Here is a 17,207-nt window from a genome sequence, read left to right on the forward strand (position 1 = left end):
GTACATAATGACAGTTTTTAAGGCGTTGTATGAATTGCTTGTCAAGGGAAGAGAACTGTGTGTATACAGAGTTCTGACACGACAAGCACTTTGAAATGATGCCAGGTCTTCAGCAGGTGTTTTACTTCCTTGCGTTATTCAGGGGTCTTCATACAGCTTTTTTTTGTTTACTTGACTGTATTTCCAAGTAGACTGGAATGATTTACTGAAGCTTTTGAGCTTATTTAATTGGATATATTTTCTAGGTTTTGGCAATTGCTTGGTCTCTCTTTAAGCAGTCTCTGGGACATCTCATGTTTATCACTTCAGACTCTTCTTGCTGGACACTAAAAAATGGGCTGTTTCCAGGGGGGTGCAGGTGTCCACAGGGGTGCAGGCATCCACAGGTCACAGACTATTTCCAGAGAAAATTTCTTTGTACAAGAAAGTGGTGCAATAAAAATGTGTATGAGCAGACCGGCTTACGTGTTTTTTGTTTTGTTTTGTTTTTTGGGTTTTTTTGCAAGGTATTGGTTCAGGTTCTAATACTGCCTGTGCATGTGGTTTTCTGTGGAGTCTCATTTATTTTTTTAGGGCATAGTTCATGACTAATTTTCTCAGTTGCCTGTCAGTGCACAGGGATTCCTCATAGAGGCATTGTTACATTGAGACAACCAGTAGTAAACATTTACCTTTGAACAAAAAAAATCAATGTCAAAGATCCCAGAAGTTTCAGTGCAAACTTAATTGAACTGTTTTACTGAAGTCAGTGGGACTGACCCAAATGAGGTTTGGGACATACTTGGTTTGTGACAAAGAGAATGGAGGATCCCCACTCTTGAAACCAGAACCTCATGCCTGCTGTGAGGCAATACTGATCAATTCAACCCTGAGGACAGTGTGAAATGTGTGCACTGTAAATGTTGGGAAGTTTGAGGATCCCTTTAATGGCTCTTCAATAATGCTATAAAGATACCATTTGCATGAAAAGGATTGTAAATAATGGAAAATTAATAGCCTGGTTTCTCAAGATGGTTTGTAGTTTGTTTTTAGAGATCTGCTTTCTTAAAGCCTGTAGAGTGATGATTACGTTGTTTATGTTTGATTTACATTCTTGCAAGTTGAGGCAAGATTACCTGCTTGGTAAGTTTTGTGCCCCTCAGCTAGAAAATACGAATTTTGCAACTTAAAACCTAGTAGGAGTATTATAAAATACCATTTAAAACCTTTACATGTTTACAACATATTCAAGAAATAGTTTTACCTTGAAAGCAATGTGCTTTTGCAATTGGCCCTACCTATAATTTTCAGCATTCAGCTTCAAGAACAGTTAGGGATGTGTAAGCTCAAAGGGGAGGAAAAAAAGCCTGAGTGATTGCTTTTAGTGCATTTCTTGTGATAAAAAATTCTTGTATAATAAACATCTACTTGGAGTTAGTTGAACTATTTTCTGTCAGCTTTTGAATACAATAAGAAGTTATGCTTTCTTTGATCAGTTTGTTTTCTTGTAATTGATGCTCATGATATTACAGAAACTATTAATTACAGTTTTTTAAACAGAGATGATGGAGCTGTCCTGTTTTATGTAAACATTTGGGGTTAGTCTGCTTTTCCTCATCCATCAGCACATAAAAGTTCTTGGCAGAAGTGTTGGTATGTTGCGGCTGCTGTAGACTGTTCTAATGCCAGAACCTTTTCAGATAGTACAGTTTTGTCCATGCTTTTTGACCACCACTTACTCCTTTTACGCAATCTTACTGAAGATTGAGGTTTCTTCAGTAACATTTTGAATTATTGCAAAATTAAACCCAAAATTTTTGCTATTGTGTATTTATATTAAATCAAAACAATTCTGAAACTGAAATCTTATGCAGAAAGTATTAGGCCAGAAGAAGAGCAGTTTTAAAAGATTATTGGTTATGAGTGTGATCTGCTGAATTGGTGTGCTGGGGACAGGTTGTAGAGTTTACTGGTTTTGGTTAAAGTTAGTGGATATGAATGATTGTAATTATGTGTCGACTATTTCACCATACTTGGCAGATAATCAGTTGCTTCAGTAAAAAGTTCTTTTGGATAACTGAAATAAAAGTGTTTTTGTTCTCATGAGATCAGCCCTGTAAAAATGTCTCTCTTGCAAATTAAATATCAAATTTTTAACTTAGATGATTATCTTATATAGTTTATACTTCCAATTTAGGTAATTAGTTTATAGTCTCCTCTTCCTGTTCAGAAGGAAGGCTTAACAAAGGCTTGCGGCTGGGTTCAGCCAAACTTGAAATGAAAACGTTCTCTTGTTACAGATAACATTTTTAAAAGAGATTGAAGGAGAGGCTTGTTCCTTACACAGATAAATTTTATTTTTCTACCTGTCATTAAAAATTTTATTCTTGGGTATAAACAGTTAAATGATAAAGTGAAGTACCCAACAATGAAACAATATCACACTCCCATTCATCTGATACCTGTTATTTGCTAATACATACCTTTTTGTTGTAAAAACATGTTCCAGATGAGTTTTAATTCAGCTGTAGGTATCTTGCAAAGATACTTCCCAAAGCATACACTGTAGTTCATATTACTGTTATTAGCAACCCTTAAATAGGTGAAGAAGCCATAAGCCTGTTTTAACACTTCATCTTAGTATTTTCAGGTCTTTATAGCAAAGCAGCTTGTAAAAATAATTGCTAGTTGGGTATGCCTATCATGTATAGCATTAGAACACACAGTTCTTTTCCTGTGATAGTATAAGGAAATTAAACTAAGACTAGAGAAAATGTAATAGGTAAGACCAGCTGTAAGGTGTCTGCAGGCAGTACTGGTTAACCCATCCTGCTGTGCCTCCTGCAGGTTGGTTATTGTTCATTTGGTTATTGTTCAGATCAGTCTGGTGCTTTTAATATATTTTTTTTTTAACACTTCGAGTTTTTTCTCTTTTGGCAAGGAAGGAGAAGAGCATCTTGCAGTTTGCATCAGTTCCATGTATACCTTGAAATGATTTTATCAAAACTATTTTGTGCAGTTTTCTTACACGGATGGTGTGTGGGCTGTGATATGTCTTTGACATATCCCAGTTCTGCTGGATCAGCAGGACCTGCTACTGAGATGCAGGGAGGAGCTAAGCAAGTTTATTCTGCTTTAGTATTGCTCTCTGCTTGCTTAATGCTGGGTGCTACAATATGTTCTCAGTGTAACTTGACATTTCTTGAAATTAAAGTTTGACAGGCTGCTATTTAATTTTCTGGCTTCTACTCCCTTCCTCTTCCTCTTGAGGCTGGCAGTTTTACAGGACCCTGCTTGTTTGCTCTGTTACAAAGAGAATCTCTGGCAACAGACATTTTCTTGCAGATTTTCTTCATTACTGGAAGGGTTAACTTTAACAAGTCCAGAACACTGAAAAACATCTGATTTCTTTAAATTGTCTGTAGCCTTTTTTCCTGTTCCAGCCTGTGTGTTTGCCACTTTATTTTCCTCTTTCAGTCATTTGATCATTTCTGTTAATGAAGGCAGGAGGAAAAAACACATGCATCACTGAGACCCTTTCAGCGTAGTCCTGTGCTTCTTTGGGGTATTGGCACACTGGCTGTTTGCTTTTTGCTTTCAACATGCTTTTGCAGTGCCTGCTTTTTAGAACAAATTAGGGGAATGAAATGCTCATGCTGTTTGGCCACGATATTTGAACCAGAGTTTGACTCCCTAGTTGAAGGTATCATTATCTCTGACCTAGCCAGTTCTCATGTAACTTTTGTGTTCTTGAGATGCAACACATTTTTGGTATTTATAAGATGTTTTTTACCTTCATGAGAAGCAAAAAGGAAGAAAAAAAGGATTAAAATGTGTTTGAAGTGGCAGCCAACTTTGAAGCGAGATAAATACAAAATGAAGTCTTCCTAATATTTGGCTTTTACATAATTTGTAATTAGTCTTTGAAGGAAAGAAACCTTAAATGTTTACTACTGATACTCTTCCCCCAGCTCTGTCATTCATTGTCTCTCCTAAGGATACAGCCGTGTTTGGTGAGCTGTGGGTTTGGCTGCTTTTGTCATGTGTAAACACTTCAAAATTGATTTTTTAAAAATTTTTTGTTTGTTAGGTTTTTTTTTTCAATCTGTTTTTTTAAGAATGGAATGAAGTGAAAAAAGTAAAAGAGTGGACAGATAAAGAGGGAATTTTAATAATTAATCAGTATTGTCTTTGGCTTCGTTAAAGTTTTTAGAGAATTGATTGTTGTGGCTAGATGATTAGATGTCATTGCCTATCTGCAGTAAGTGTGTGCATGTGCTCAGGAAGTACCTTAGAACTCTCTTAAAGAGGTCACAGGATCTTTAGCAAATATTCAGACCCTTTGGCTTACTTATCCATTCTGATAAACTCAGCAGAATGCAAACTTCATAGTATTGTGAAGCATCTAGTCATTTTAATTCCAGATTTATCTGGCTCAGTGTGAACACAGATCAGAGCAAACAAAATCAATTTTTCAAATAATATAACATTGTAGCTAACCTTTATAATTGTTCCTATGCTCAGTGCAACTGTATCTGATCACATTTGCCATAAGCTTCTTTTAGAAGTTTTATCTTTGGCTCACTGATGTATTTATGTATTCTAGCATCTTTTAGTGCTAGAAATGATGTGTTGATGGAATTTCTCAATCAGCAGTCCTTGTTTTTAGTGTCAGAATTTCTATGGGGAACCATCAAGGTTCCCTGCTTTATTGGCTTTTTATGTCTGTAACCTAATTACAATATTTTTTTAATAAGTCTGAAGGTACTTCCTCACCGTTGTTAGGTGGAACTCTGCTTTCCCAGACTGTGCATTGTTCCATCTGCTGTAGCCCATTTTTATGTTTGTGTTTGACGTCTCTGGAGATGCAGAACTGAAAGAGCCTCTCTGATATAGCAAATCCACCTCCTATTGCCTTTGGCTGTCACACCACAGGAGGAAACTGCCAAATAAAATCTGAGAGAGTTAAAGTGGAACTTGTGAATTTTTGTTCCTCCGCACCTCAAACCACTTTTAACAGCTTGGCTGCTATTATCTTCTCAGTTGTCTTATATTCTTAATGTCACTTTTGATTTGGCATTCATCCAGGCAGTAAACACATTCTGGTGCTGCTTTGTCCATGGCAGCAAAGTTTTGATCTCTTTGCTCATCCTGCTTCACTTAAATGCTCACTAGGTCCTTACACATTTGACATAATCAATTTTCACCTGCCCTACCTTTAATTGCTGTGACACTGCCACAATAGGTCTGTCATGTATTTTATCTGTCAGATTAACTGCCCTGTTGATTTTCCAGTTTTCAACTGATTGTATGTGCAATACTCCTTCTCTTGGTGTTTCAAGGTCTGCAATGAAATACTCCTCTTTGTCTCAATCCTGACATATCGAATGAGTGACACCACTACTAATTTCCACCAGTGTTTCAGGTGCTCACTGCTCTCCTCCTTAAGCAAAAGTGTCTGAACAAAACCTGTTTGAATAGAAAGTACTCTATTTCAGGTCACTTCTCACAGTTGTTCTCTGCTTGTGGAGCCCAGAAGAAATTAATGCCTACTGTTGTGGTTAGCTTGAGTTAGTTTTATCTTTCTCTTTCCATAGTTACTTCCCTGCAATTTCTTCTGGCTTTATTTCTATCTCTAGTTGAAATAAACAAACAATTCACAAACCTGAAAGCTGCTTTTTTTTCATTATGTTGTTTTTGTCTTTATCTTTTTCCTTTGTTTAACTGCAATTTCAGAATTACACTAATTTGTTTTCTTGAGTCCAAACATAAATGTTATGTTTAAGCATTATTATTGTCATATTGGTTGGTTGTTCCTATGCTGTTTATAGCAGCCATGTTGGGCCACTGATTTTACTTTTGTGAAAGTTATTTTTTCCACTACTTTGCCACTGTTACTGTTATTTGTTTTCATTCCATACTACCAGGCTGATATGTTGTAGCATCCATAGACTGTAGACTCTGGCCAGGGTTTCTATCCCCAGGGTCTTGAAAGGCTCTTACTAAAATCTGTGCCATATCCTGCCTGTCTTCTTACCTGTTGTGGGTGCTGTGCCTTTCCTTTGTAGCATTTCTCATATTCTTGGGGCCTGTATATAAGCATGGTATGAATAATTGATTCAAGCCAACCAGAACTACCTTTATGTTTTCATGCCCTGAAACCCTCTGAAGACTGGGAAATAGCCAGGCTTCAACGTGTCCCTTTGTACACCTGCTCTGGGAATTTCTTCCTTCTATTATTCCTCTTCTGGCTATACCCTGTACTTGGATTCCTTAAATGTGGGGGTAGAATTTTTTCTCTATTTTTTTCCATTAATTTTGGAATAAGGTACTGATATAACCTGTTTCTCACTGCAGATTCTACTCCTTTGTTGTGAATATTTCCTTGCTTTCTATGATCAGGATGTCTTCAGGATAGAGGTTTTCATGGAATGGATTAGTTGAGGTGTTAGGGCATGGGTTGGTCTTGATGATCTTAAAGGTCTCTTCCAACCTAGTGATTCTGTGACTGAGAAAATCAGTTGTTTTTTACCTAAGTTAGCCACTGCTCATATAAGCAGTAAAGCCCATGCAGAAGTAACATTTCTTTGATACGCCTCTTTATTTGGTTACTGTCAGATTGAAGATACTTTCTCCAAGGATGAGAAGTCAGTCTCCCAAAAGGGAATTGGGCTAAAGCCTGTTTGGGGGTTAAGATGTAGTGAGAAGGTTTGTTGCCTTTTTCTTTTAGCTTATTTTTTCCTTGGCTACTGATTTACATTATCTGAAATTTTTCACCCATTTCACTATGCTGTTTAAATAAAAATAGGCTTGATTTAAATTACTCCCTAGAATTTGAAACATTCCTTCATCTTATCTGGCATCTGAAACTGTTCAGCTGGAGCCATCCTTGCTGGTTTTGTGGAGTGTAATTTGTTTAATTCTTTGTTTCAGGAGGTGTCTGCTGATCCTTCAGGGACTCTCACAGCTGCTGAAGAAAGAAAAGAGAAGGTTCCAAGCCCACATCTCAGTCATCTTGTAGTTTTGACATCTGGCAATTCGCTGTATGGCTTGGCAGAGAGAGTGGTGGCCACGGAATCCTTGTAGGTTGTTTACTGTACACACTGTATTTGTGATCACTGAAAGCTATTGATTGTTTAAGAAATTATGGTTACATTCCAAAGCCTTCTTGATGGGTCAAAAATTCCTACCTCTCAATGTGTTTTTAAGTATGAGTGATAAAGTTGATTTCTTAATTGAAGGTTCTGGAGTCTAATTCTTTGGTCTAGCAACGTGCAAACACAAGAAATGAAATTTTACTGCAGATGATCCAGTAATTTGTCACAATACATGACCAAATCTATAATGAAAAAGTTTAATTTCAAAGAGGCTAGTGGGAATATTTAATCTGTATGGTTCATTTTCACCTTATATGAAATACTTGACTCAGAGCTGCTTAGTTCATATCAGTTTGATTTGAATCACCATGTTATTTGCAATGAGTAGAAGTGTACCTGTGTCACACCTCAGGAGAAGACATTTTAAAGAATTAATGCAAATGTAACAAAGTGATTTTTACTTGATAAGAATAATAGTAAGAGTCAGCTAGAAATGATTTTTTTCTTCACATGAGATGACACTTAAAGATTAGGAGTTAATTTTAATTTTTTTTCATTTATGCTTAGTTAGAAATATATTTCCTTATTATGTAGTTATTAACAAATTCTACCCCTGAGAAGGAATATGAGATCAAGTTCTGTTTTATAGATTCACTGGCATAAAATTAATTGGGAATGTTATTTTGAAATTCTAAGATGGATTTATTAATATTGATGTTGACAGTCCTGCAGTGGAAATTGTGTGACTCTCTGTCACTGACTTTACTAGACCTTGGCTCAGACTTTTGCAATGTATCCTCAGAAAAATAGAAATATGAGTTTTTGATACTCAAGCCTTAGTCTCTTTATTCAAATATTTATTTGTTTGCAAATACATTTTAAAATTTTCAGAATTGAGACTGCTAGTTGATATGCTGGCACACAATTGATACGATTCTTCTCGGGACTAAATTTTCCAAGGTTGCATATTGTTATTGCCAGATATGTCAGCTGTAGAGTAAAAATTGTAGAGGCATGCCAAATGTTGCACTTAGTTCACAGTAAATTTTCTTTGCTTTCAAAGGGTATTTCTGGCTGAGCAGTTTGAATTTCTTCAGCCTCATCTTGATGCAGTGATGCCCGCTGCCAAGAAGCCTTTTCTTCAGCAGTTCTATTCTCAGGTCAGAATGCTGTAATTCATAGCTGATTTTCATACAGAAGATTTGAAACTTGTACAGTATGGTGAAAATACTTTTATATCGTAGTTATATGTTGCTCCTACTGGCCAGATATTTACTCAAGTGAATTTTATTTATTTTCTGTTTCAGACAGTGTCAACTGCCAGTGAACTACGTAAACCAGTTTATTGGATTGTTGCTGCTAAAGCCATTGACTATGAACAAATGCTTCTCCTCATGGCTAATGTGAAATGGGATGTGAAGGAAATCATGTCACAGCACAACATATATGTAGATGCTCTTTTAAAGGTGAATAGTTTGTGGGAAATAGTGTGCTAGAGTTTATATAAATACTAAATTGCTGTAATACTTCACTAAAACTGTTAAAGTGGCATGGCTAGGACAATATATCATCCTTACAAATGGAAAATTACTATGAGATCTGTCCAGAAGTGTCGTTATTCTTGCTTCTAAAGCATTGTTTTCAGTGATGATATTTTGACTACATGGTGTGTGAAAGTGACCAAAGAAGTTTAATGAGTTTCCAATTGAAGTCTTGAATGGTAGAGAAATGTGTAGTCAACAGAGTAACACTGAGGGAAATTCAGTGGCCAGAGATAGCATGAAAAAAAAAAAAAGCCCAAAACACATTATTTGCTCTTCTGAATAATTTTGCTGATTGTCTTTGAGATGTATCGTAGGAGCTGTAGGTCAAGTCAGCACCAACAATGATCATTCAGTATTTAATTGAAGTTGCTATATTTAGAAGTTAACATTTGAAAAGGAAGCTAAAGAAAGGTTATTCACCCAACTTGTCAATTGCATTCAGTAGATGTCATTATACAATTGCCATGTCTTATGGCATGCAGAACTAGTTCTTGGGACAATCCCTTTCTCATCCTTTTATATATGCCTGATTAATGTTTCTAAAGGTCTTCAGAGGGAAGTTCTGGCAGTGGTATAATTATGCTAATTAATTATACTATATTAATTACTAATTCTTTTCAGAGAAACTGAAAATTTTATTTTAAAGATGTGTGAAGTGTGAATCACAGAAAAAGCTACACATCTGTGTGGAATAACAGTTTGGATAACACCTTCATACTTTGTAGCTCTTCTCTGCTATAAAAAAATCAAGGCAAAGAAGGAAGAATTTGACAGGATGTATCATTGCACTGGATTTGATGGAATCTTTGTGATTATCCTTGTTTATGCTGCCATTACCAGTTTGTGCTTAAAACAATTGATCTTGGGGGAAAGGCTTTTTTCTTCTGTGAGTTTGCAACTGCTGATGAACTTGCTTCAGGACAATCAGAGCAAATACCATTTAAAACCAGTTTTGGTCTCTCTGTTCTATAGCTAGTACTAGCTGCTGCAAAAGCTTTTAAGTAACTGCTAAGCAATGAGTAATTTTTCAGGATACACTGGGACTCCAGGAACATCAGATGTGACCAGGGTGATTGAAGTAATAATCAACTACTTTCAGTTGTTTGCACACATGCACAAAGTTCTGTATCTAGTCATAGTATGTTGGAGGCAGATAAAATGGGGAAAGAAGATTGTTGAAGAAATAGGTTATGGAGCGTTAGGCATCTTCATCTTCAGAAGAATGAGTTGTATGCCAGTTAAAGCATGACATAGTGGTACCCTGCATCTTGTTGCCAAATTCATCTTTCAGAAAATTTGTGATTTAAATGCCAGTTGGTTACTGAAGTTCTCTTCTGACTTTCTTCACTTACTGAATTTTGGAGAGGGTCTGTAAGAAAAAAGGAAAAGGAAAAAAACCCTAGATTAACAGCCTTGGAAATAAAATCTCTGTTGGGCAAGTATAGTCATTTGCACTGCAAATGACTTTTGCTGGTTATACAGAGGAGTTCATTACCATTCTGCTTGATACTGAAGTAATTTGATACTTTTTTTATATGATAAAGGCTTTAATCATTAGCAGAGGGCTTCTGTTTCACTTCAAGTCACAAAAGTCATTGTAGCAGTAATTGCATTCAGTTATGACTAGTTTCTCACTCAAAGTATCAGCTGAAATCCTTCCAGGCCATTGATGATTGTGAAACAGGTGCCTTCCTTTAACCTGTACTGTTACCTAGTGCTGCAGTGTGGTCCTAAACTGTTAGATTTGGCCTCTTTCAGTGGCTTCTCTCAGTTCCTTCTAAAGCATTGAGGAATTACCTAATGTGAAAGGTTGAAGAATGAAAAGGTGTTACAGTGTTTCTGAGCTTCTCTTTGGAAGCCGGTGGGGTGGGTATTTAGATGGATAAAGAGATCATCTCTGAATTTTCTTCAGTGGCTATGTTTTGACTTAAAGAAGTTAAATATGAGTTTAGGGAGTAAGGCAATGAAAATGGCATTTGAAGGATAAGCTACTTGGCTCATTTTCAGAGGTGTCAGTTTCACAGAGAACTGCAGCTTTGGGGAACAGAGCAACAGTTCCTTTAAAAAATATCACTGAGGTAATGTTGTGAGTGATATACTAGAAAGTGAAATGTTTTCTACTTTACACATTGAGTTGTCTGCAGTTTGTGCCTATTAAGCCTCTCTTCTTTGCTCTTATTTTTCAGTATTCTCTTTCATGTGCATTTCTAATTAGTTGTTGCTGTTGTTGGATGTATAGAGTATGATCCATTTTTACCTTAAGGAATAAACACCTTTTATGTTTTATTAGGAATTTGAAGAATTTAACAGGAGGTTGAATGATGTGTCTAAGAGAGTCCGTATTCCATTGCCAGTCTCCAACATCCTCTGGGAGCACTGCATACGCTTGGCCAATAGAACTCTTGTGGAAGGGTAAGTATTTATGAAAGTCTTACTTTGGGGTAAGTATGTCTATAATGTTAATGTTTATTTTATCGAGTTAAAAGTTCTAATTTTATAGTGTCCTTGTGAGTTCATGTGCTTTTGAGGACCCTAAAAACTATCAGTGCTTAACATACTCCTTAGCAGTTGTTTCACAATCTGGTGCAGCATTAAGCCTAAAGATCCTAGATAATGCTGAAGAATGACATTGATCCTAGATAATGCTGAAGAATGACATTGAATGTTTTACTGAAACATTTGAAAATACAATACTCTTTGAAAGAAACTTCTATATGAAAATTATCATTTCCCAGCAGAGCAAAGAAGGAAGTTGCAATATAGTTAGTTATTAGTTAGTTATAGTTAACAGGAAGTTACAAAATAGTCAGTACTTCATGGTGATGCCATTTATCTTTGCTAGGAAGGAAGATGGAGTTCTCAGCACTATCAGTATTCTTAAAGTAGCTATGGAACATGATTTTTCCAGATTCATCAAGAACAGAGAGATGCCTTAGTTGGCTTGCATGAGCACCTTAGTCAGGAACCTTGCTCATCCCTCGCTCTTGTAATCAATGTCCCAGTCTTTTTGGATTCAATTTTGTAGCCTGAGTATTGTAGACTTTTCATCCCCTGAATTTATTTTTATGGTTTTGTCCCATATGATTGGGCTACATATGATTGGGCTCTTACCAGAACTACTTCTGCATCATAGAATATGTGCTGTCTTCCACTCCCTCTACATGTTTCCTTACTTCTTTCCTGGTTATCTTTAGCCTATTCACTCCCTACTACCTATTTTACTTCTTTCCATCCCACTCTCCTGCTGTCTGCTCTAAATTAGGACCTGAACAAAACAACCTTCTTCTCCAACTGTTAGCTACCTATTGAGAATCATCAGCTTCCACTGCTTCCATAAAGCCATCATTTTTTAATCTCCTGCCCATTTTTTTCATGCCATCATCCTTTTGCAGTCTCTAGTGAGATCAATTTCATGTTCAGGGTAACTAAATCTATGTGTGACTTGTCTCTGACTTCTCAATTCCTTCATATAACATATGGCCTATACAACTAGCTCTCCTTTTAAAATTTTATTTTCTACTTTCAAATAAAAGAAAGTGAAACAAAGGCCTATCTCTTCTCTTTTCATTCCCCTTACCTTTCAAGTCGGTAACACTGTCAGTCACTATCAACCTCCTCTACCTCAGCTTTCGTGTTTGTTTTCAACTTGTTTCCTTTTATTACATCACATCTCATTAATCTTTTGTGGCTTCAGTGTTCATGAACCATTTAATACTTATCTGTGAAGATCATCGCTCGTATGTCTTGCTCCATACTTCAGTTTAGGTTCATATTTGTGACTTTCCATGAAACTTTGACCTTTACTTTTGCCTAAGCAGGTTGGACTAGGGATACTTTCCTGATATAATTTGTCCTGTACCATTTCTGAGAGTGTAAAAAGTACTCATTATCATCTTCTCCCAAATATTTGCCTGTAATTTCTTATTCTTGGCCAGTTCTGTTATTTTTACGTATCTTGTAGGTTCTTTTTCCACTGTGAAAAGGGAAGGAAGGTGTTCTGAATAGCTGACTCTCTGAATTTGTAACTTCTTTTATCTTTGCATTCAATGAATGTATGGAGTTAAAAGCCATACATTTTCTCATCCAGTTAACTGACCAGCCAGACATGTTTCTTATCCAGTTAACTGAAATTACTTTCATCGGGCTCTTCTTTAAATTTAGTCCTTCCCTGTCTCCTAGTTCTGTGTTCTCTCCTGTTTCCCAGATGGCTTCTTAAGCCTACTGAAAATCATCTGCTAGTCTTCTATGAAGCTCCAGAGAACTTTTGCCTTGGCCCTCTCTCTTTTTGCCTCTGTTACTTTTGCATTCTGCACATTCTTTCTGTGTACGAACTCTAAGTGTGGAATGTATTCATATTCTTAACCTGACCTTGCTGTGCATCCAACTTCCAGCTGCATGTTTCTGCTGCCTCTTTAGCATCAAACCTAATCATCTAGGGAGTGTATAATAATTAGGATCAACTTTGTGAACCAGTGAAAAACTGAGCTTTTTTTAGATTTGGTAGAGGGGAAGAGTGAGGCAGGGCTGTCACTTATGGGAGCAGCAGGTGAATGAGCTGGTTTAAGTCTCTTGAGTCACTGTGCCCCTGACCTTGTACACAGTTGAAACTGGTGTTCTTAAGGGCATTGCAGTGTCATTTCCTTTGATCCTGACAAATGCAGCTCCTCATCCATTTGAAGAACTACAAAGATTGTTTTCCTTGTATGTTGCCTATCACTCCACTGTGATCCTTGCTAGTATTACCCTGCCCTTAAACTCATCTCCTGTCTCCTCTGACCTGTCACTAGTTTGCTGTCAACCTTATTTGCTGTTCTCATTAAATCCTCTACTTCTCACAGAGATGAGCCAGTGCTGCCACCCTTCATCCTCTGGTTGCTGTGGCTGTGTTTGAACAAGTAGCTTTGTGTCTTTGCTGCTCCCACTTGGTTCAGCAAGCTCCTGGTGACCATTCCTAAAGCTGCTGTGGTACCTTTCAGACTCCAGTGGTCGTGATCGCTTAAAACCGCTGTCCAGTGTGCTAATTAGCATTGGTTTAATTTCCTCTAACTTACTTATAGTAAGTTGTTCAATGTAGGATTTTTTGTGGCTTTTGGTAGAGAAGGGTTTGATTTTCCTAAGTGTCACTGGGTACAGTGGGGTTCTGTTTGATAACTGGGCTAAAATGTGTTGTACTATTGCAAATAAAGCTCTGCAGCAGACATCCTAAGAGAAGTTCTTGTCTGCTTTTGACTTAAAACCATAATTTTTCCCCTCCTCAAGATTCAAAAGACTAAGTTAACTTTGAGAAGTAAAATTAATTTTTATTTCCTTCTAAGTTCTGCTTTGCACTGTTTCTCTTTTTAGTTATGCCAATGTAAAGAAGTGCAGCAATGAAGGACGTGCCTTGATGCAACTGGATTTTCAGCAGTTCTTAATGAAACTCGAAAAGTTAACAGACATCAGGCCTATTCCAGATAAAGAATTTGTCGAGACCTACATTAAAGCATACTACCTGACAGAAAATGACATGGAGTCCTGGATAAAAGAACATAGGGTAAGAGTTAAATTTGCATTCTTTTCCTCTCTATTGAGAAAATTCACCCCGATGATAAAAACATGGTAACAATTATAAATAATCAATCCTTCTATGTGTGAAAAATGAATGAATATATGTGTATATTTTCATTTATTATAATAAAACGTACAGGAAGTTTAATTATAATAAATATTATTATAATATATAATATTATATAATATTTCTTATTATGGAAGCAGTATAAATATAAGTGTATGTGTGCATGTACATGTTCATTTTTATCATATGAAGTTAGTATGTTAGACCTGCTTCAACATCTGATGACTGGGGAGGATGACTAAGCCAGTAACATCTGTCTATTGTATCAAAAAGTGTAGATAATTAGAGAAAAGGGAAATTGAAAACCTTTGTGAGCTCTTCAGAATATGCCGAAGTGCACAACTTGATCATCAAGAATTACATTTTGGGAGTACACCATTAGCTTTTGTATTGCCTTTAGGAGTAGATTGCTTAAACCAAGTTGTAAGGCTCAATGGTGAAGAGTCATTGCTTTTTCCTTCTTCATTTGATAATGCTTAATCAGAATTTCTTGCTAAGTCTATATTTGTGTTTTGAAAACATTCAAATGCTTTCACTCTAGCATGAACTAACAATTATAGCAGATCTGTGTAAGTAATAGTCACATGCTATTGGAGATACCCATCTTTGAAGCAAAAAGTCTTTTAAAGTGAAGCACTTGAAATCTGTATTTTGGGATTAAATCCCACTAGAAATGGAGGAAAGAAATATGTCTTTGATTGAATTTTCCTTGTATTGCCTGGAGCCCCAAGAGAGATTGTGAGCTACGGGGTTGATGACCTACAAGGAAAAACTCTTTTTCAAAACACATTGGTGGAAGCTATGTTCTGGATAGTGTTAAGACATAAAGGCTGGCAAATATGGTGTTTCTACAGGTGTTAAGAATTGTTTTCTTCACATTTTTGACATTTTTTCCTCCTTTATCATACACTGAAATTAAAATTGTTTGGAGACTCTGCAGAGAGAAGCATTTAGAAGCTTATTGGAAATGGGAAGTCAAAATAAAAAAGATCACCAACATTTATGGCAGTTTGTGGAAAAAAAAAGTTTTGTGTTGAAAGCTTAATAATTTGCATATGTTTTCCCACCAAGCCTCCCAAAGAATGGAAAATACATTAAAAATTGATTTATGTACATGTTCACAGAGTTACTTTATGTGAACTCTTTCCAGTACTTTTAAAGTCATAAACATTTTCCATTATAAGCCACTGTGTAGCAAAATACAGTTTTGTCCTCTGCCTCAACTATGAAAACTATCTAGACATGACTGAACTGCAGCTTTAAATCTCCCCTGTGTACTGATGCTTCTATCAGTTGTGAAATACACACTGAGTATGTCTGTGTGTTTTAAAATTTTCTGTCTTTGTCTGCTGTTTTATTCTGCCTTAACATGATCTGTTTTTGTTTGCCAGGAATATTCCACTAAGCAGCTGACCAATCTGGTGAATATTTGTCTGGGCACCTACATCAACAAAAAGGCAAGACAGAAGCTGTTAGCTACCATTGATGACACAGACAGGCCTAAGAGATAACTGGAGAAAGCTGCTTTCTTTCTGACTTGTACCTTTTTGTGTTCATGTGAAGCACGCAGACATTTCTCTCATGGACTAATGACAACATTAGAAATTTTGTGCATGACCTTTCTTAGCAACATTGGAGGCACTCTGAAGTGACAGTGTTCTAAAATATGACTTTTCTAATCTGTAGAATTCCTTTCTGTCGTATTTCTTTTTTCTTTTTTTTTCTTTCTTTTCTTTTTTTTTTTGGTTACTTGCCCTTAGTAAAGGGCCACTGTATATCATTGATGAGCTATATGTTTTACAAAAGTGTATACTGTAAGTAAAATCAAAATTAGAGAGAAACACAATGGCTTAATATATCATTGATGCTCTTTTTAAATAAAAGGGCTACTTGAAAATATGATTTCTTTCCTCCCTGCTTTCACCTCCAGAAATTGTGCTGTATTATAGTCCAGTGTAAAGTGAAAGGATATGTATAATAATTTGATCTGTGTATCCTGCATGTGGATTAAGAGTGCAGACCAACTAAGTACTCTCATGTTAAAGCCCATCATCTTCATATGTATTTAAAATATCTGTTTATTTCAGAATTAATTTAGTCATATCAAAAAGATTGACTTCAGATTAATAGAAGATAATAAACATTTTATGCTAATATGATTTGTTTGTGAGACTTTGTTTTTCCAATTCAACAATGCAAAATGTCAGCAGTAATGCCAGGGAATTGGAGTAATGTTTTTTTTCTGACTGAAGTTTTGGATTGATACTAAGATAATCTTTCTGTTTCCTGCTTTGCTGTAGGCATCCCGAGTGATCTTGAGCAAAGTAAAATGGCTTGACTGCATGCGTGCCCTAGAAATCAATTTGTCAGAGCATCACTGACTTCACTGAAATTTTCAGGTTTACCTTTGGTTTTCAGTATGTAAAGTATCAGGAACTTATTTTTTATTACACAATCAACTTTCTGGAGTGCACTCAGACCATTTTAAAGGAAACTTTGAGCTAATATGTAAAATAAATTACAGAGGCTGCAATGCACTGGTGTGTACAGCATGCTAAATTCTCAGTTTGGGATTCATACTTGCCATTGTACATTAATTCAGACATGAGGGAACCAGGAGTTAGTGAATATCAGCAGTCCTGCAGTGACAGAAAGTTGCCCCAGTAATGCAATGACAGAAAGTTGCCTCATGGAGTCATCCTGATTGTTCTTTTCTGTGTCCTGATTTCCTCTTCAGAAGTGTACTGACCATCATTGTGTGAATTTAGAGAAAGCCTGTTTACAGTTTTAGAAGAATGATAGAATTTACATTTTAAACATTGCCTGTGTGGTATTCAGCTTCCTTGTTTATCTGTATTTTAAAGGAAATAAGATTTAAAACAAAATTTACACTGTTCTTTATTGACCATGCTGTCTTGCCTAGTTCTGTTTAAAACTTGCTTAGAGGTTTGTCACCGTATATGTTGAGGCTGA

At 36.3% G+C, this 17,207-nt stretch overlaps 1 protein-coding gene across 2 annotated transcripts in view; it reads left to right on the forward strand.

Annotated features, from left to right (window-relative positions):
* VPS50 (VPS50 subunit of EARP/GARPII complex) overlaps positions 1–16,393 on the forward strand; it is a 78,831-nt gene extending 62,438 nt beyond the window's left edge. For both annotated transcript variants that reach the window (XM_059843296.1, XM_059843301.1), the window contains 6 exons: positions 6,913–7,061; positions 8,140–8,236; positions 8,384–8,542; positions 10,911–11,032; positions 13,964–14,153; positions 15,626–16,393. In XM_059843296.1, the coding sequence (XP_059699279.1) occupies positions 6,913–7,061; positions 8,140–8,236; positions 8,384–8,542; positions 10,911–11,032; positions 13,964–14,153; positions 15,626–15,745 (837 nt within the window). In that variant the 3' untranslated portion in view covers positions 15,746–16,393. The remainder of the gene's footprint in view (positions 1–6,912; positions 7,062–8,139; positions 8,237–8,383; positions 8,543–10,910; positions 11,033–13,963; positions 14,154–15,625) is intronic.
* Positions 16,394–17,207: the final 814 nt, after the last annotated feature.

The sequence above is a fragment of the Haemorhous mexicanus genome, chromosome 1 (assembly GCF_027477595.1).
Source record: "Haemorhous mexicanus isolate bHaeMex1 chromosome 1, bHaeMex1.pri, whole genome shotgun sequence".
NCBI classification, from domain to species: domain Eukaryota; kingdom Metazoa; phylum Chordata; class Aves; order Passeriformes; family Fringillidae; genus Haemorhous; species Haemorhous mexicanus.